A 22,487-nucleotide genomic window follows, 5' to 3' on the forward strand; every position below is an offset into this window, starting at 1 on the left:
TTCCCCATATTAACATAATCGATCCCTCCTTCCTTCTTTTCTTTCAAAATAAGTTCATATGTTACACTTTTAACCCTGCCTTCCGAAATCTTTACAAACTGAATCCAAAACTTACATTTTAAGCCCTGATCCCATAAATTTCTTTCATAATAGATCCCTAAATTACCAATAAACCCTTAAGCCTTCAAATATCTTCAATTTAAGTACATTAATTACCAAACGCACCCTGACTTCTGTAATTATGACTTTTAACTCCTCGAAACTAACGCCTCGCTCAATTATTATTCATTTTAGGGCTTCTATACACTATTTATTTATTTTATAAACGGGGTATTACAACTCTCCCCCACTTAAATTAGATTTCATCCTCGAAATCACTCCTTATCATACCTTACACGCTAACCACTCAAGTAACATGGTCACCATCCTGGGCGCAACCTAACCTTCTCAGGGTAGCTGTGACCAATCATCACAAGGCGCTAACATCTGCAGGCGAACTAATCCCTCGCAACAAGTTCACATCTACGTCCTCTGGATTCTGATGTCTCGAGATGCTCTGAATCCCTGACAGACCACTCATACTAGGTCATTATTGCCGAATCCAGTCCTCTTGTCTCTCAGCTGCCTACCTATCTCCTGATAACTCAAGGCTCCCACTAGAAAAACAGAATCACGACTCCATTATCCTTGTGATTCACTTATACTTGGCCAATGCTCAGCTATTTCCACTGTGAGTGACTTGTCACTATCCATTTCAACCAGCTATTATGTCCGCACTTGCAACCTAAACACAATTACTAACACTGCCCAAACACTGAAACTGTACGAACACTGATCTGCCTGAAGCAGTATGTTGCCACATGGCTGCTTCCCGAAATCTGTCTAGGCCTTCCTGGTCTCAACTGATTCGCCAATCATCTGAAGTACCGGGTTCCTGCCCGGTTGCGGAGCCAAAGGACTCCCACTTAGTCGCTTCACACGACTTCTGAACAAATTCCTTCTCTAGAACTAGTTGCCACTAGTTACCATGCCACTGAGGCTCTAATAACTTTCTGATCTAACTAATCGAGTCCATACGTCGAATCCTGACGTCACCAAACCCAAGGCTAAAAGTGATTGCTACATGACCATTGGTAGCCTCATGTCATAAATGACCTTAAGCAGTCCACTGCTTCCTTGCTCTCATCTCTGTAGTGGCGCTTCTACAATCTTATCACTGGCTTAACCAGGTCTAATCCGTCTGGGTAATTCCGAAATCCAACCCGTGGACTTCCATATCCTCACTGCTACAGCCGAACTGGTGGGTACTACTGTCCTTCCCGCGTCCTAACAACGCACTCACGCTGTCTGCCAACCTAGTGAATGTTACGGCTACACCCGGAGACTTACAACACTCTATCACTATCTGCTGCTAGTGAATGCTATGGCTACACCCGCAGACTTACAACACTCTAACACTATCTGACTGCTAGTGAATGCTACGGCTACACCCGCAGACTTACAACACTCTAACACTATCTGGCTGCTAGTGAATGCTACGGCTACACCTGCAGACTTACAACACTCTGACACTATCTCATTCGCTGGTTACTGATCCGAACACATCCAACGTCGAGCATACACATGACCTAGCATCCAAAACTAAACCCATGTCCTGACTGGAATCCCCCACCTGATTCCCTAAGGCTTGCTAGCAAACATTACGGGAACGCGATCTCCTTATTGGCAAGTTTTTCCGAACTTCCATCTCACACCATCATCAAACCATACAGCCGCTTAAGCTGTCTTCCTTCCAAACAAAGATGCGAACTTATCCTAGTCTCAAAACTGCTCCCGCTTCTGAATCCTTGGGCGATTCTCCCGCACTTTGATTCAGCTAATGCCTTACAGCACACAAAACTGGAAGAATTCCCAATCCTTCTCACCACCCATGACCAATCTGCTAGAAACCACGCTTACCATTGCTAGTGTTTCAATACTAGCCAGTCCAAAAGGTCACACAACTTCTAAAAATCCGAATAAATCTCTGGTAATAACCCGCTAGACCCAGGAAGCTCTGAATCTCAATTGGAGACCTCGGAATCTCCTACTGCATCACGGCCTCTATCTTGGCCGGATCAACTAAAATATCCTTCCGATTGACAAGGTGCCTAAGAAATTGCACCCCGCGCAACCAAAACTCACAATTGGAGAACCTTGCAAAAATTCTCTCCCTCCTCAAAGTCTCTAGCACCTCCCTCAGGTGCTTCTTGACATGCAATTGGCATATGACATCTCTTGAAAATATAATTTAGACACAAACCAAGGATAACTCAGGGTTACACTTACTCAAACCCTTGAAACTAAAGGCTCCCTTGTGCAGTTTCCCGCAAGTGTTGCACCGAGTCTGACCCTGCTGGTCTCTCGAAAGCTAATCCTAAATCTAGGGTCTCCTCCCGGGACCCTTCAATATAAGCAACTGATCTGGTTCCCTCTTACCAATGTGCTCCAAGTCCATATCTCGTTCTCAAACTCTAGAAGTCATATAATTTAGGGTCTTGCACCCCGAGATACTCATGATCTCCCTGCTATCATTCTACAATATGTTCTGATAACTTACCTTCTTCATTTCCTCGTCTGTTGCATACTGCGGTACCATGTAAACTCTTCCCGAGACTTGACAATGATCTCTGCCATAGTCCCAGTCTTCTAGTGGAGATCTAACAACTCTTGCGCCAACTGTTGCGCCTCAATCGCCTGGGCACACTCTTCCCAGAATCTAGTCTAAAAGTCATCCGATGACATATCATCAACTACTTCAACGCTCCACTCACTACCTACTTCTTCATATCACTCTCGTGCTCTATCTCTCAGGAGACTGGAAGTAAGTCAGATCTTGTCTCCTTTCGAGACAACGTCTGGTACGAAAAGTGTTGGTGACATCTGCCAACCATCTACTACTAACAATGGGGTTCCTAACCCCCATGACAATCTGAAGCCTCATAAACTCTGAATTCCCGAAACATCAACGTACGGGTCTCAATCATGACTGCTATCTCAGTGCAGAATGCACTCGGCCTCTCATCACAAATCTCTATAATGCCCTCCTTGATCACACTGAGGATCACAGGAGTCTGGTCAATGATAATGCGCGTAATTCTCAGATGGAATGAACTCCCTCATCTGATCATCAATCTGCCCGGCTCTAGAGTCTGCGTCTGATCCCTCGTCGACACCAGAACTACCATCTGGTCTACCACGTAGTGTCACTATACTCGGCAACATACCATCACTAACATCACAATACTCATCCAAACTCGAGGGATCTCACACACTACAAGTTCCCTGGTCTTATCTCAGCCTTCCTTGGTTCGAGTACGGATCCTCTGCTTTCAGTAGTACGGGCTCATACTACCTTCCACATCTATCCGTACTTTCCTCAAGAATTGCCTTGACTCCACCAAGTCCCTTCTACTGCTACTAGTCTCTGCTACTCTCATCCTAGGCTTGCCCTAGGGTAACCACCAACTTACTCCCCGCCATCAGCTACATAAGAAGTTCCTGCTTTCTTCCCCTAACTAGCTCGCGAATACTATTACATATTACTCAGACTAGAAAATTCTTCAAATGAGAGACCCTACCCTACAACGGTTGGACTCAGACAAGAGCTGTGAAATAGGGCTAGACCTAACCCTCTGAAATTATTTAGTCCTTGCAATATGTAATTAGCATATTCGTTTACTAGTTAGTGAAAGACAACTAGAACTCCTAGGAGCACAAAGCAAGCAACATTCGGGCGTTGAGTACACATACTAAAGCATATACTACTCTGGATATCATACTGGCTACTCTGTACTAGCATGCATCTCTCAATAAGCTGGTACACATATAACAGGCACATAAGGCATCCTCCCTAGATCCTTAGCCCTAACTAGCATGCAATTATCATTAAGCTGATACACATATAATAGGCACATAAGGCATCCTTCCTAGACCCTTAGTCCTAACTAGCATGCAATTCTCATAAGCTGATAAACATAACATAAACTTGTTTGGGTAATTTGGGAGTACTTACTTGAGCTCGGCTGATTGCATGCACCACACCCTTTTCTCTTTTCAAAATTCTTTTCGCTTTTTCTAAAACTCTTTTCTTTATACTTTTTCTAAAATTGTTTTCTTTTCTCAAAATTCTTTTGTAAACATGGTTTTTCTCTTGAAAACTTTATACCACTTCCTTAGTTTGAGTTCAGACACACTCGGGAGTGCGCCCGAATCCCTCAAACCAAGGCTCTGATACCAACTTGTAACATCCCAAAAATACAGTCCAAAAATTTCGTTTTTAAACCATAAATATCTTCTTCATATATAATCATAAGTCATGTATCACAGTCACATGTCAAAATATATCAGAGTATAAACATCCCAGGTTAAACAAATGGTGTGTGCACTGCAATCTTCCCGAGCTCCTCTTTTGAAAACTGTGTACCTGAAACGAAAACTGAAAACCGTAAGCACGAAGCTTAGTGAGTCTCCCCAATCTACCACATACCATCTACACATAGCATGCAACTAGGAGATACGGGCATCGCCCACACTCGTGGAGATACGGGCCTCGCCCACACTCCGCTAACCAGGAGATACGGGCCCCGCCCACACTCCGCTATCTAGGAGATACGGGCCCCGCCCACACTCCGCTATCTAGGAGGTACGGACCTCGCCCATGCCCAGCTACTTCGAGATACGGGCCTCGCCCACACTCGGCTATGATGAGATACGGGCCCCGCCCACACTCACTAGTCATGAAAATACATACAAGCTCTAAACGAACAACAAATATCACTAGCATATAAATATATACCATATCAGCTATCTATCAGATACGGGCCTCGCCCACACTCAGCTACTATGAGATTTGGGCCCCACCCACACTCGCATTCCTAACAACATATACAAGCATCACACAGACAACAAGTATAGCAATCCAATAATCTGACTGATATCTATACTCAGATAATAATGAGATACGGGCCCCGCCCACACTCAGCTACTAACGTATCACACATATACGGGTCGGCCTTGGTGCCTTAGACCCGTTCCTACTGGAAGAGGACTCACCTCACACTGCTGAAGTCCCGTAAACACAATCTCATACTGCTGAAGTCCCGCAGACTCAACCCTAGCTGCTGGATGACAGATTCCCGAACTGTCAACACCAAAATAACACCCAATTAATAATTGGGTTCTAACACATAACTATAAATACATACTTTGGATAATTACTACATTACCCCTAGCTTGGCTTACCCAAGCCTAAGGCCCAATCCATAAGCCAAAAATCAACTAAGGATCAAAGCCCAACATATGGCCCAACTTTCCAAATTGGGCCCAAACCTCTACATGGACTTCCCTTAAGGCCCAATTGTTCAGTCCAGTCCAACATGTCTCACTCTAGGGGCCCAATATCATACAACCATCTAGGTCCCAACTATGGCCCAATTTACCAAATTGGGCCCAATCCTTCTTATGGGCCTTACCCTAAAGCCCAACTAATTACTCTAGTCCATTTAATTATTCTTGGATGGCCCATTAATAAACCAATTATCAAAACCCAATCGAAAGGCCCAATTCAAGGCCCAAGTGAAACTAGGGTTTCACATAAAATGATAACTAGGGTTAAGTGTTTCTTACTTCACCAATTAAGGACTTAATCCATTAATTCCTTTACTCTACTAGATAAGTGCTATGAAGTGATTGGGCTTAAAACACAATCCAATCTCAATGGCCCAAGAGTGGGTCCAATAAGTCTAAGGCCCAATTACTCACAATTAGGGTTTTCTAAACCCTAATTAGGGTTTCCACTCAAACATGGCCCAATAGGCCCAAAATTAATCTTTAAGCCCATAAGGGTTTTGGCTAGGTCCATTAGGGGTTGCTTGTGGGGCACCACCCACTACCACCTCGGGTAGTGGTGGTCCATGGCGGCTCACGGCGGCGGCCACCACCTTACGGTGGTGGTTTTGATTCTTTTCATTATTAACCAATGCTAATTACAATTACAATGTTTAATCCAAACATAAACACACACACACACACTAACACACACACAGCCACACCATGGTGGCCGGCAGCGATGCTTGGCGGCAGCCACCACCTCACGATGGTGGCGGTGGCCCTTTCTCAATTTTCCGGCCAACGGCCAACGGAGCTACATACATCACACACTAAAACACAACACGCCAACACACACCTAAACACATAGAAGCACATGCACACAGCCACCTTCCACGGTGGCTGGTGGCGACAGGAAGGCGGCGAATAGAGGCGGCAGCGGCTCATCGACTTCAACAGCCCCCAACAGCGGGGGTGGCGGCTAGGGTTCGCGATCTTCGACTGGAGAACGACAACACATAAATAGTGGGTCGTCCGACCTCTACAACTGAATCACGAAGGAGAAGCAACCATTTCCTTCGTAGGCAGCTAGGCAGCTAGGCAGCGGCGCGGCGGCTATAAAGTGGCGTTCGGGGAACCCACAACTGTGAGCAACGAGAAACGAGGGTGGCAGATCTGTCGTCCACTTCCGATCTCTCAAACAGATCCGACACCCACACGACGCACACATCGTCGACTGAAAGAAAACGGCTGTGGTGGTGGTGCTCCGGTCGCGAGGTGGCGGCAACAACAGCGGCGCGGCGGCGACAAAGGCTCTAACGGCCGGAGATGGAGGTTACTACCTGTTTTCCCTTCATTACCGGTTGAACGACGACATCACACGATGGCTTCGCCTTTAGCAACGACGGAAAGCACCATGGTCGCTCGGTGGTTGGAGAAGAAGGGAGAATAGGGTGGCGGCCGGTGAGGGGGTATAAGGTTGGAGGGTGACGGCTGCAACATGTATTAGGGTTAGGGTTCCTTAAGACAAATATATACCCGATGCCTCTCAAAACATTTCCCCATATTAACATAATCGATCCCTCCTTCCTTCTTTTCTTTCAAAATAAGTTCATATGTTACACTTTTAACCCTGCCTTCCGAAATCTTTACAAACTGAATCCAAAACTTACATTTTAAGCCCTGTTCCCATAAATTTCTTTCATAATAGATCCCTAAATTACCAATAAACCATTAAGCCTTCAAATATCTTCAATTTAAGTCCATTAATTACCAAACGTACCCTGACTTCTGTAATTATGACTTTTAACTCCTCGAAACTAACGCCTCGCTCAATTATTATTCATTTTAGGGCTTCTATACATTATTTATTTATTTTATAAACGGGATATTACATGAGGGTTGTTATGGTTATCCTCATCTTCATCAGCATCCACATCCTCAACCCCATGGTCATCCTCATCCTCATCCTCATCCTCATCCTCATCCAAATGGCATGTCTCAATTTCTTTAATTAGTCATGCACCATCAAGAACTTCTTCCACTATGTTATCAACAACCTCTTCTTTGTATTCTTCCAACCATTCCTGCATGTTAGTATTACCAAAATGGGTCTACATACATAGGAAGTATAACACCACATTCATACGCTATTGCTATAAAACCGGCATAATCCAACTCATTCGAAATTAAGGTCAAACCTTTGGGAAAATGAATATCTGGTTGGCAGTAATAAACCTTCGCACACTTTTCTCCGGTGAACCTTTCGATAAATTCATAACACCCGTTCTTGTCCATGCCTGCGAAATCGATGTCCGACAACCTCTGAGTAATCCCCCCCCCCCCGGTGTAGCGTATGGGGTATTTTGCAAAGATTCCTTGGAAATGCACATCGACTTGGATGAATACGGGATCCATGTTTGAGGTTTGAGGAGACTGAACGAAAGTAAGGGTTTATCGAAAGAGCTGGAAGTGGTGAATGGTGGACAGTCGACAGGAAAAAATCTCATTTAAGTAAAACTATTAATAAATGACATGTCATACACAGTCAGCAAGCCAAGGGGTTTAAGTAACACATGTGGCAGGAATATGGTCGGCTGACCCCTTCACAATTGACATAATGACGTAATTGACCCGACAAAATAAAGTTTGTTCCCTTATATAGTCACTAAAAAAGTTTAATGACTAAAAGATTAAACCTTAAAATGTTCATAGGTCATATGTGTCATTTTCTCTATTTTAAAACTAGCTTATTTCTATAACACTTTTTGAAAACGAGCCTAGTTTTACAAAAGACTCCGTTCGTGTTGACAATTTACTAAATAACTTTTGTAATAAAGTTTAATATGTACATTATTACGAAACTAAGAAACGATTTTACTAACTTTTGTAATAAAGTTAATCAAATACATTTATATATGTAACATCAGCATGTTATTACCACTTACTCCATATGTTCTACATGCTTATTTCGCCACCTATAATAAGGATTAAAATCAAACAAAGTATTACATGACTCAACAATCTCCAACCTAAGAAAACGAGCATGACAACCCCACCTTACTCCTAATCTCATCTAAAACCCTCATGCACACTAACTCAAGATTCAAGCATTTTTCTCCTATAAAATCGATGCCTTGATTAATTCTTTCATTCACATAAATTATCAACAATGGGTAAAAACGCACAGGATTTGGCAAAAGATTATGATGAAGAAATCATTTTTCGAAGTCGTTACCCGTCTGTCCCCATTCCCGACCTCTTGTTGCCGGACTTCGTGCTCAAGGATGCAGAATCATACGCCGAAAATGTGGCATTCATTGACGCCGCCACAAAGAAATCCTACACTTATGGTGAAGTTGCTAGAGATGTCAAAAGGTCTTCTAAAGCGCTGAGGTCCCTTGGCATGCGGACCGGTCACGTCATCGTCGTTGTCCTCCCTAACGTGGTGGAGTACGGTATCGTGGCCCTCGGCATAATGGGTGGCGGTGGTGTTTTTTCCGGCGCTAATCCTTCAAGCCATTCGTCTGAGATCAAGAAACAAGTAGAGTTAGCCGGAGCCACACTAATTATCACTGATGACAAGACTTATAACAAGGTAATTAATTAATTAACCTCAGTTTCAATTCTAATACTCAAATCTTGTTTAAGGTCAACCAACATTATTTTATTGAATTTTTGTAACAGGTGAGCGAATTAGGGTTACCGGTGGTAATTGTCGGAGAAGAACGGGTGCCAGGGACCATTTTATGGGACGAATTGCTGGAAGCAGGAGAGCGAGCCAGCAACAGTATGATTGAAAGCGTTGTGACTCAGGACGATCTTTGTGCCCTTCCTTTCTCCTCCGGGACCACCGGACTTTCAAAAGGTGTCATGCTAACTCACCGGAATATCGTCGCGAACCTTTGCTCGACCCTTTTTAGCGTCAGCCCTGACCTCATCGGAAAAGTGACAATACTAGGGTTAATTCCGTACTTTCACATCTACGGACTCACAGGAATCTTATGCGCGACACTTAAAAACAAAGGGAAAGTGGTGGTGATGGGAAGATACGATCTGTCAACTGTTTTGAAAGCACTGATCGAACATGAAGTCACTTTCGCACCAATTGTTCCGCCGATACTTTTAGGGTTAGTTAAGCATCCCATCGCTGAAGATATCGCGAAGCTCCAACTGAGATCCGTCATGTCCGCCGCAGCGCCTCTTGCCCCAGAGATTTACGAGGAATTCCAAAGGAGATTCCCTCAAGTAGTGGTTCAAGAAGCTTATGGGATGACGGAGCATAGTTGCATAACACTAACCCACGGCGACCCAAGAAAGGGTCACCACACAGCCAAGAAACGATCGGTGGGTTACATTCTACCAAATTTAGAAGTGAAGTTTATTGATCCTGATACAGGTCGTTCACTACCTACTGATACACCGGGTGAAATTTGTGTTCGAAGTCAATGTGTCATGAAAGGTTACTACAAGAATGAAGCTGAGACAGCTCAAACTATCGACGAACAAGGGTGGCTTCACACCGGCGATATTGGGTACATCGATAAAGAAGGTGATGTCTTTATTGTTGATCGTATGAAGGAGTTAATAAAGTACAAGGGATTTCAAGTAAGTTTTTACTCAAACTTTGATCATGCAGATATGAATTAAAACGACTAATAATCCGTTTTTCATGCAAATTGACAGGTTGCACCAGCTGAATTAGAGGGAATACTTTTAGGCCACCCTTCCGTTGAAGATGCCGCTGTAGTGGGGTGATTATGCTTATATTTTTATTAGCAGGATTGTCAAATTAAATATAATTTTATAAATCATTTATATTTATTAAATTTTTATATAAAATAGAAAAATAAAAATTATTTATTACAAAATTTAATTTACGACATTTATTTAAGAATTTAAAAAATTATGATTTTGACAATTGAATTTAAAATTCAATTATAGTTTATATAATTCTCAATTTTTTTTTTCTAAAACGCATTAAAATCTATAAAATTGAATAAACAGCTTTTTAATAATATATTTTACGTAAATAATAACATAATTTCAAACAAATTACTATTCATGAAAATAACCAAAAATATAGTTAATTGGGTTACCCTCGAATAAACAACTTTTTCATAAATCATTACGAAACTCACCTATTTTCATAAAACCGTCTTCGTATAATAATTTTAATTTTGCGATATTACTTTTCATGTCATTGCAATGAGTTTTGACAATAATATTTTTTTAGGTTTACATAGCTTTTAACAAAATTCCACTTTATTTGCATAAAATGAAGAAGTTGCATGAAAATGAAATTACAATTAATTTTTTAAACCTTGATATTTTTCATCTTAAAATATCATTTTTTTTCAATGGAAGGAAATCCTACTACTTTGCACTGTCTTGATATATTCCATCTTCAAACACCAACTAAAGAACAAAGTACTTGACTTTATTTTATGTGCTCCGTACTATTTGAACAAAGTCCTTATTTGTATAAGAAAACTAGTAAGGACTTTTTCTCATGTAGAAAGCACAAAATACAACTAAGTCGAAGAATGATATAACAACTAAACTAGAAAAACATGCAAAGAAACTTATTTTGTGCAATATGATCAGGCCTTCACAATAAATGAAAAATGAAAGAATTTTCCAATAGAATCATAGAGTATTATTGCAAAATAAAAGACATTTCATTTAAACTTAAAATGAAATAAATAGTTATTTTGTGATAGCTGTAAAAAAAATTGTATTTTGGTTGTAGTCGGTTTTAAATATGTAGTTAAAATTTAAAACGTGCAGGTTGCCAGATGAAGAGGCAGGCGAGATACCAGGGGCAAATGTGGTAATGAGCAAAGATGCAAAAGAGAGCGAAGAAGATATGATGAAGTATGTTGCGAACAATGTAGCACATTACAAGAAAGTGAGGGTGCTTCATTTTGTAGATACAATACCCAAATCACCCTCCGGCAAAATCATGAGGAGGCTCATTAAAGAGAAAATGTTGGAGAGTCTCGCCAAATCTGCTACAAATTAAACAAAGTCGGAAGTACAACCTCCAAATTGATGATTTTCTTTCATGTGTCACTAGTTAAATTTACCTTTTTACCCTTTCTATAACTAGCATAAAAAATGTATTAGGGTTCAATAAAATTTATGTACGTGCATCTTTTATTATAAAGTACGTGTTTCGTTTCATCCTAAATAGTTTCTTAATGATAAAGAATTAGAAAACTTGATGAAAATCTAATTCTTGTATCTCAATCTTACTAAAATGTTATATTGTATCAAAACGTTAATCACTTATAAAAGTAATGAACTTTATATCGTGTACACATTTACTACACATTTACTCATGTATATTGATTTTTGTACACATCACTATTAAACTTATTTATCTTGTTAAAAAAACATTACCATGACCTACTAGTGTAGATTAATTTAGGTTGTGTTTGGCCAAACTTGAGTTTTCGGCAAATTTAGGTTCAAAAAATCTGCAGAACAGAACACCATGAACTCAATAACACGATGAACTCAAGAACATCTCAGTAATAAACCCTACAAATAAAATGACATTTGGCTACATAGAAAAGTATCATTGAAAACGACAAAGTGTCACTAAAGATTGTTTCGTAATCATTGGCACAAAATAAATGTCACTAAAAGTTTTGACGCTAAAAGACTTTAGTTAAACGGTTGCATCCTTTTGGGGGTTTCAGTTGCACCTTTTTGTTGTCACTATATCATATTTGGGGTTTTAGTGGAGCTTTATTTAGGTCCTCATATGCTTCCTAAAATAAAACCATTTCTTTATTTTAATGACATTTTTTTTACCACAAAACTCTATTTTCATAAATTAGGTCAAGTCTTTTTTTATTTAAAAATAAAAAATAATGAAAAGATAATAAAGATAATAAATGAAAACACAATTCTATTGAAATAGAATTGAAGTTGTTTGTAAACAACATTCTTAATATTCACTACAAGAATCAGAAGCCATGGAGATGAAAAAGGTTGTCGCTAAGGTTTAAAAGTCGTTGCTCACTACTACAAAATGGTATATAGGACTCGCCAATTAGGACCTGGTTTTTGGAAAAACCGGGTTATATTATGGAAAAACCGGGATCTAAAACGGGACAAGCAATATGACCCGGTTCATTTTAAAAAACCGGGGTATATGTTACGCTTAAGAAACTCGGTCCCTAGTATAGCAACCGTGACTTTTTTTGTATGGGTATATGACCCGGCCTTGAAAAAACAACCGAGTTCTATTCGTGTTACTAAGAGGCATGCGTTTTAGAAAACTATATGACCCATTTTTTAAAAAGCAGGTTATTTGACTTTTTTTTGTATAAAAACTCCATACCCTTACAGTAAACAGTGGTCAAATCACCACCTATCTTCCAATTAGTCAAGTTAATGCTCATATCTTGTTTCTTTTTTATATCAGTTTTTTTCATCTAGAACGTAAGTAATCACTCATGTGATGATTATATTGCATATTGTATTATTATTTGCATAGGAATTAGGTTTTTTTTTGAACAATTGATGTATAGACATCAGTTTACTTTCATGTATATATTACTTTTGCCCAATGGTGTAGAATTACATGAAAAAATAGTCAGGTTCAATAAATTACATCGAATTAAGACTATATATTAAAAAGAATTGAACTTAGTTCACAAAAGATGTCCTCCGATGCACTTTGATGGTTATAAATACAACAACAATACTGCATCAGTTACCATCAATCCCTCCATTGATATTGTTGTAGCTGAAACACCAAAACCATAAACAAACATCATAATCCCCACCTGTCAACAAGTAGATATATACATTTCCAACATGTTACATAATCTTGAGTTAAGTGAACAAGGTTTGGTTACACATCAAGAACAGTCGGAGACATAATGTTGGGGAAAGGGTAAAGGCTATCTAAAATTGGAATATCTAACTTATTATCATTTACATAAGACAATAACAGAGAAGATCAACTTCACAACCATGGGAACATATGGAATCATCTATAATCCAAAAACCAAACAATAACCAAGATTGATCTAACACAACTTTACAAGGTACCACTTTCTGCACTGAGTATTTTAGTGCTAAATTCATGCCCCACCTGAATGGCTAAATGAAAGCAGGGACAAAATCATCCATAATTCCCCACCACAATATATTAGAAATAAAAAAACAGGAGCAGCAGGAAGTTGGAACAATAAAAAAAAGAATGTAGAAACAAACAGAATAGAGACAAACTACTTTGCTCCTAAATCGGCAACCAGAGGAAAAGGAGTTTATGAAATCTTTAATTCAATCAACACTATGAAAACTATAAGCACATGCTCACGTGATGTATGTATTGTGCATATGGAACCTTGAGCTAATAACAGGGCAGCGCCAAAAAAACAGTTGAATTTCACCAAAATAACACTAGGGGCAAAATGGTCAAGTTGGATCTGAAGGGAGGAAGTTATCTCTCAGCCACCCAATTAGTAGCACCAGAATAGCAACTAACTATCATGAAAAAGCAACCAACTCTCATGAACGGGCGTCCATCTAAAGGAAAATCAGCAAACTCAATAACTGTTTCGTAAACATTCACCAATTTTACTTGAAAAGTCAGCCATCAAAAACTTTAAGCAGCAACAACATAGTAATAATCAACATCTTTATGAGCTTTTCTATGTCGGTTACTAAACAAAAAAAAATGGGTTTTTTGACAGATGAGACCTATGTTTGCTCTCTATTTAATCATATCCTTATCTCGTTTGAAATTTATGCACTCTACGAAAAAATAGATAAGATACACTCAAAATATTAACCAATCATGAATAAACTTTAAATTTTAAAGTTACAGTTATTGATAAAAAAAACAAATTTGAAGGATAACTATTGTTGATTCATATGATTATCTAATTAGTTGCTATTTATTCTTCCATTTACACATACGCAAAAAGAAGAGACGACACATGAACAGACTTGTATTTGTTAATCAATTAGCATACGCAAAAAATCAAGTGAAAAAAAAGATAGAAGTTGATTTGTAAGTATCTCTAATCCTAGTTAGGTGCATACTACTAATTGATTCCATTTCTTTGCAACTACATTCGATTATATGATAACATAAGTTTACTGTTTAGTTACATATGCAGAAAATAGATAAATCTTGTATGAAGGAGAAGAAAACCGTAGGCTACAACACACATACTCTTCTTCATTAAGACTTAAGTATGTATTTTTAACCCTATTCTACTCAAATATTCACATTTGAGTCAGTTAATGTTTTAAATTTGAAAACTTACAGATAAAGTTTAACAGATTCTGAAGCTGTTAAGGGCATAGAAGATTGCAAAGATTCGGTTTCCTCAACAATCAAAGTTATCTCTAGTCTCTTTGTAGCCTTCGCAATATCCCTTGGAATTAAAGATATCATCGACACAATCCCTTTCATCTCTAGCACCAACAATCAACAACACATTCAAAGGCAACTCTCAAATTAGAAAATAAAATTTCTTTACATGTAAGTAGAATTGAAAATCCAAAACAGTGTTAAGACTGAAAATCTCAAATTGTGTTGACTAAATACCATAAAACCTAAATTTGGTTTCAATAAACATGATTTTAGTTGAATACGACATACACTGAAGAATTATTACCTCAAATCAATGTAAGATTCAAGATCCTTCTGCATTCCTTATATTTACACTTAGGACAGAGTTTATAACACAAGACTCTACTAGGAGAGTAGATTAACAGAGACGATGAATCTTTCTTCTGCTATCAGTCTTTCGTCTCGGTCTCTCCATTTTTTCATTATCATGTATAGCATGGGTCTTTATAAAGGATTAAAGATGATGAAATATTTGGCGGAAAAAGTCCCGCCTTCATGTGTCGAATGGGTTTTTATGAGATTTGTGATATCTATAAAAGTCTGTTAGTCCACCCTTATGAAACCCTAACATTTTGACACATTACGTATCATTCATTTGTAACTTGTCATATTTTTTTCTTTTTTTTATTAAATATTAATTAATTGTTTAGAATTTCATAACATCTATTAGGCTTAGATAATCCCATATATCCCTTAATATATATAATAAACAACGATAAAGTTAATATTTATATTGACTTATATAATGTTTTACCACTTCTTTCTTAATTAACGTCTTAATTTTAATTGTTATTTAATATATCACAACTATAATGATAATACGAATTATGTTAAAATATTATATAATTTTATCAAGTTGTTTTAAAATATTTAAATTTTTTTATTTGTATGATTAACTTTGTATTATGTACATTACATATGCCTTTAAATGCATATGTTATCCTACATGCATGTTATTCAGATATATCTTTTATGTAATAACAGATGGATCGTAGTTACTGGATGTATAGAATTAAACGTTCATGCGATGAATATTTGGCATGTTTGGATGGGTTTCTTAAAGTCGCAGAGGAAAATCGGGTGAATAAAGGAGAAAGCTACATATGGTGTCCTTGTGTAGATTGTCAGAACTGTCGTATATACACTGATTCTGCCAAAGTACAAGAACATTTAATAATTCATGGGTTTATGAGAAATTATATATGTTGGTCACGACATGGGGAGACATTGGTTAATCGTAATGAGGTTGTTTCAGAGTTTAATGATGATAACAATGATTCAAACAATGACAAGTACGATGACTTATCTAGAATGTTACATGATTGGGAGGACAATGTCGCTGAAAAGGATTATGAAAATTTTCAACAATTATTTGACGACTCGGAAAAACCGTTGTATACCGGGTGTATGAAGTATACAAAACTATCTGTTGTTTTGAAACTATTTAACCTAAAAGCAAACAATGGTTGGAGTGATACAAGTTTCACAAATCTTCTAAAGCTTCTGAATGATATGCTTCCTAAAGATAACGAGTTACCTATTTCAACATATCAAGCGAAAAAACTAATGTGTCCAATGGGAATGGAAATCGAAAGAATACATGCATGTCCAAAAGACTGTATGCTATATAGAAACCAGTATGTAGATCTAGATAAGTGTACCACATGCGGTTCATCACGGTATAAGAAGAATAATCATACAGAAGAAACCAATGATGTGAAAAAGAAAGGTCCACCTGCTAAAGTATTGTGGTATTTGCCTATTGTGCCTAGATTAAAGCGGTTATTTGCAAACGCCAAAGATGCAAAATTAATACGATGGCATGCCGATCGTAAAATAGACGAAAAAATAAGACATGTGGCTGATTCCCCTCAATGGAGAAATATTAATTCCAGTTTTAAAGAATTTGGTCGAGAGATTAGAAATATTCGGTTCAGACTTAGTTCTGATGGAATTAATCCATTTGGAAGCTTAAGCAGTCGTCATAGTACATGGCCAGTTCTTCTTTGTATCTACAATCTCCCACCTTGGTTATGCATGAAAAGAAGATACATCATGATGTCATTACTAATTCAAGGTCCAAAACAGTCGGGAAATGATATCGATGTTTATTTAGCTCCATTAATTGAGGACATGAAAAAATTGTGGTGTCCGGGTGTCGAAGTGTATGATGCATATAGTTCGAGACATGATTTATTGCACCATAAATGATTTCCAGCATATGGGAATTTGTCTGGATACAGCACAAAAGGAGCAAATGCATGTCCAATTTGTGAAGATGGCACACAATCGTTATGGTTGACAAATTGCAAGAAAAATGTATATATGGATCATCGAAGATATCTTCCAAAAAATCACCCATATCGCAAGAAAAAAAGGTGTTGAATGGTAAAACTGAGGAGAGGAAAGCAAGGAAACCATTATGAGGAGAAACTGTATTTTCTCGTGTTGAAAATCTAAACGTGACATTCGGAAAATTCAAAGGTAATGGTAAAGGAAAACGTAAACGTAAACGTATAGGTACAACTCCTCCCAAAATTATTTGGAAGAAAAGATCTATATTTTGGGAGTTACCATACTGGAAGCACTTGCAGGTTCGCCATTGTCTTGACTTTATGCATATTGAAAAAAATGTTTGTGAAAGCTTGATAGCCTTATTGTTAAACATCAAGGGAAAGTCAAAAGACGGGATTAATGTTAGGGAAGACATGGTTGAAATGGGAATTCGTCCCGAGCTTGCTCCTATTAGGAATCCTGGAAAGTGTATGTATCTGCTAGTAGCTTGTTATACCATGTCAAAGGATGAGAAAACAAAATTTTGTAAGTGCTTACATGGTGTAAAGGTTCCATCAGGCTATTCTGCTAACATTAAGAAGTTAGTGTCAATGAAAGAACTAAAACTATTTGGTATGAAGTCCCATGATTGTCATGTTTTAATGGCACATATGATTCCCAATGCAATTCGTGGAATGCTACCAGGCCGCATTCGACACACAATCACAAAGCTATGCTTGTTTTTCAACATGATTCATTCTAAAGTTATTGATCTCGAGGTATTAGATTCATGGGAAAGTGATATTATCTTGACATTATGCCAACTCGAGATGTATTTCTGTAACACCCCGTTTATTTAATAAATAAATAAACAAATTAATGAATGAATAGTAGCCCTATAATTTATAATTATATAGCAAGGTGTGGGTCTCGAGGAGTTAACTGTCACAATCTTAGAATTCGGGGGTTAAAAGTGTAAGTTCCGGATTGGTTTCATAAATATTATTGGAGGCAGGGACTAAATGGTAATTTCTGGGACTTCATTTGAAGGGATTTTGGAGGCTTAGGGGCTGTATGGTAAATTAGGGATCGAATTTGAAATGAATTTATGGAAGCAAGGGCCAAAGGGTAAAATTCAGACTTAAATTGAAAAGGTTTTGGATTGCTGGGGGCTAAATGGTAATTTATAGAGTGGGTGTGAAAAGAATTTGTGGGGCAGGGACTGATTTTGTACAAAATTGAATAGAGTTTGTATGGGATACGGGTATTTAACCCGTCACCATGCATCAGCCTCCTAAAACCCTAAACCTAATATCATATGCAGCCGCCACTCTCACCTCACCCATCTCCGGCACCGCTGCTACCTCTGACCACCTAGCACCGTCAAATGGCCCCTGTCACCGGCAATAGCGGAGACCGATGGGAACCAGGATCGGGCGCTGCATCAGTCGGAGATTGGAGAAGGATATGACGTCGTGGGTGTCGCCGACTCGTGACCTCCTGTCCCCAATGACGTTTGTGCAACCGGAGGTGCCACTGAAGACCGGAGATCGGAGCTAGGGACGTCGTCGCGCGGGCTATGATCGACCAGAAGACTCTCAGAATGTCAACAACGCATCTTTCTTGTTCCTTCTTATGGGTTTGACGTCTTATACCACCTCATGCCGCCATTTCTTTCTACTTCCTATCATCGCCGCCACCATTGACCACCATGGGAGGTGACCGTGAGTTTGTATGGGTGTGATTATGTTTCAAGACTCGTGTGTGTGTGGCTGTATGACTAGGGACTAACAAAAACCATCGCCACCACCGTGAGGTGGTGGCTGTCATTGTAAAATCACCACTGCCGCCGCCATACGCCGTCAATGGGTGGTTGGCTCCCCTTCCCGAGTAAAGAAGTGAAGATGTGCGTGTTTCAGTTGGTGAGTGTGTGTGTGTATAGCTGAAGTTCTCGGAAATGGCATCACCGCCACCATAGGATGGTGGCTGCTGCCACTTACCACCACCGACCACCACAAGGGTGGTTGTGTGTGTGCGTATGTGTTATTATTAGTGTGTGTGTGTGTATTATCGAGTTGTATATTGTAATGGTGCCAAAATAATAATAGAAATCTCAAACCACCACCGTAGGGTGGTGGCTGCCGCCACCGGCCGCCGTGTCGGGTGGCGGTGTGCTTAGTTGTGTTAGGATTGCTTGTTGGATGTTTGGACAAAGGACTAAAACCCTAATAGGCCAATTAAACCCTACTAAGCCCTAATGGACCCAAAATCCCTAACATGTGACTCCTAGTTGACCTAAGGAAAACCCTAATGGGCTTAAGGACTTGGTTTTGGGCCTATTGGGCTAAGATGGGATTGGAAACCCTAATTAGGGTTTAGAAAACCCTAATATTGGATTTATGGGCTTGGACTTATCTGGACCCACATTTGGGCCATTAGAATGGAATTGTGTATTAAGCCCAATCACATCATATGACTTATCTAGTAGAGTGATGGACTTAATGGATTAAGTCCTTAATGGGTTAAGTGAGAAACACTTAACCTTAATCGTCATTTTATGTGAAACCCTAATTTCGCTTGGGTTTATTGTTGGGCCTTTCTAATGGGCTTTGGTAATTGGGTTATTAATGGGCCATCCAAGAACAAGCAAATGAACTAGAATAATTTAATGGGCTTTAGGGTAAGGCCCATATGAGGGTGTGGGCCCAATTTGGAAAATTGGGTCATAGATGGGCCATAGTTTGGGCCTTAATAATTATATGATATTGGGCCATTAGAATGTCAAATGTTGGACTGGAATAAATGGTTGGGCCTTAGAGTGAGACCATGTAGAGGTTTGGGCCCAATTTGGAAAATTGGGCCATATGTTGGGCTTTGACTCATAGTTGGACTTTTGGGCCTTTGGATTGGGCCTCGGGCTTGAATCAAGCCAAGTTAGGGGTAGAGTAGTCTTTTACCCCCCCAAGCATGGACTTATGGTTATGTATTGGAACCCAATTATTAATTGGGTGTTATTTTGGTGTTGACAGTTCGGGAATCTGTCATCCAGCAGCTGGGGTTGAGTATGCGGGACTTCAGCAGTGTGGGATTGTGTCTATGAGACTTCAACAATGTGAGGTGAGTTACCTTCCAGTAGGAGTGGGTCTACGGCCAGAATGCTGGCCCACTAATAGGAGTTATTTGTTAGATGATTGTCTTTGTGATAATTATCTGGTGTGTCGTTATCTGATATGCTTTATGTGCTAGGATGCTATGACATATGTGTTAGTAGTGGTAGGGGTGATATAGCGCCTAGTTACCGGTTGAAAGATACCGAAGGGGTAGATAGTACCCATGCATGCCTAGCAGTATGATCATGATATGTTATTATGTGATAGTGGTATGGGGCGAAATAGCCCTCGGTTACCGGTTGAAAGATACCGAATGGGAGGTTAGCTCCCGGTTACCGGTTGAAAGATACCGAAAGGGAGGTTAGCTCCCGGTTACCGGTTGAAAGATACCGAAGGGGAGGTTAGCTCCTGGTTACCGGTTGAAAGATACCGAAGGGGAGGTTAGCTCCTGGTTACCGGTTGAAAGATACCGAAGGGAGGTTAGCTCCCGGATACCGGTTGAAAGATACCGAATGGGTAGGTTGAGCAGCCAAATATTCCTGAAAATATATTTATGTATGTTATGCTATGTTATTACGTGCTAGTGATAGGGGGAATAGTCCCCGGATACCGGTTGAAAGATACCGAAGGGGTAGGCCAGCACCCGGATATGCTTGACAATATATGTATTGTATGGTATGTGGTATAATGGGGGAACTCACTAAGCTTCGTGCTTACGGTTTTCAGTTTTGGTTTCAGGTACTTCGTTTTCAAAGGAAAGGAGTCGGCTTGATCGCAGCGCATCACACTATGGTTTTCCGCACATGAGATCTTTGGGATTACACTCTGATATTGTTTATGATAACATGTTTTGATTATTTCTACTTTGGTTTTGTCATGACATGATATTATGGATGTTTTATTATACTGTTGGCTTTATTATAACGTATTTAAAACAAAATTTTTGGCCTCGAATTTTGGGATGTTCCAATTTCCCACCTTCATTTTTTGATGTCATGGCTCATCTAACATCTCATATTGTTAGAGATATAAATTATTGTGGGCCAGTATTCTTACGATACATGTATCCATTTGAGAGATATATGGGCGTCTTAAAAGGGTATGTAAGGAATAGACATCGACCAGAGGGTAGTATTGTTGAAGGATACGCAACAGAGGAGGTAATTGAATATTGTATTGACTATCTACAAGGTGTTGATAGTATTGGCATTCAAAAATCTCGACACGAGGGTAGACTTGTAGGGAGTGGGACAATTGGATTGAAAAAGATCATTCCAAATCGAGAAGACTTACAACTTGCACATTTTACAGTCCTACAACATATGACAATCATTGCTCCATATATATAAATGAGCACAAAAGAACACTGGAATTGTCAAATCGTGGTAGGAGCAATAGATGGTTGGTTAAGGAACATAACAAAACGTTCTCACAATTGTTAAAAGACAAAGTGAGAGCAAGTTATGACATCGATAGTGTGGATCAAGTTGTAGTACATCTAGGGAATGGTCCTGATGATCTTGTGGCAACGTACCAAGGATACGACATTAATGGTTATACATTTTACACTAATCAACAAGATGGAAAAAGTACACTTCATAATAGTGGTGTAACAGTAATAGCCTCAACTGAAGTATATGGAGATAGTCATGATACAAGGGTGTGGATCGCCAAAGAATCATACTATGACATCATTCAGAAAATATGGGAATTGAAATATGATTCCATCATTATACCTATGTTAAAATGCAAATGGGTTGACAACCAACGAGGTGTTAAATTTTACAATGATGGTTTTACAGTTGTTGACCTTTCCACAAACGGATATGTATCAGAACCATTCATCCTAGCTAAACAAGCTACCCAGGTATTCTATGTTGAGGACCCAAAGGAATCGGGAAAGCACATCGTTATGCATAACAAACGACATATACTTGGTGTTGATGATGTTGTGGACGAGGAAGAGTACGATCAGTTTGATGAACTACCCCCATTTTCTATCGGCATTGCATCTTCAAATGATGATGTCGATGACACCACTTACTTACGGTCAGATCACAATGAAGGAATATGGATATCATAACCCACATCTTGGGCAAAATGAAGAGGATTTGGGTAAGGTCTCAGACAAAGATAAGACAAATATATGATTGATGATGAGACGTGTCATTATTTAATATGTTTTAGTGTCGTTTGAATTTTAATTATTTATGTTTGTATTAATGTTTTAGTTTGAACATGTTTCCATGAATGTTTTTAATTTTAATTTGGATGTTTAAGACTTAAGTTTCTAAAATTCGAATATGTTTGCATCAAAAATTTATTCATGTTTAATTGTCAATTTTATTTAT

The 22,487-nt window shown here is 39.1% G+C and overlaps 2 protein-coding genes across 2 annotated transcripts; both read left to right on the forward strand.

Moving 5' to 3' along the window:
* The first annotated feature begins 8,361 nt into the window (after positions 1–8,361).
* On the forward strand, positions 8,362–11,474 carry ACOS5 (acyl-CoA synthetase 5). The gene is made up of 4 exons (XM_079068386.1): positions 8,362–8,965; positions 9,055–9,975; positions 10,054–10,121; positions 11,158–11,474. The coding sequence occupies exons 1-4, from the start codon at positions 8,540–8,542 to the stop codon at positions 11,390–11,392; spliced, it is 1,650 nt and encodes a 549-aa protein (XP_078924512.1). The 5' UTR covers positions 8,362–8,539; the 3' UTR covers positions 11,393–11,474.
* Positions 11,475–15,736: 4,262 nt separating this feature from the next.
* Positions 15,737–22,219, forward strand: LOC145131755 (uncharacterized). The gene is made up of 4 exons (XM_079066412.1): positions 15,737–16,829; positions 16,971–17,071; positions 17,347–17,866; positions 21,582–22,219. The coding sequence occupies exons 1-4, from the start codon at positions 15,737–15,739 to the stop codon at positions 22,217–22,219; spliced, it is 2,352 nt and encodes a 783-aa protein (XP_078922538.1).
* The last annotated feature ends 268 nt before the right edge of the window (positions 22,220–22,487 follow it).

Source organism: Lactuca virosa, chromosome 8 (assembly GCF_052849685.1).
Source record: "Lactuca virosa cultivar CGN04683 chromosome 8, Lactuca_virosa_CGN04683_v6, whole genome shotgun sequence".
Lineage (NCBI taxonomy): Eukaryota > Viridiplantae > Streptophyta > Magnoliopsida > Asterales > Asteraceae > Lactuca > Lactuca virosa.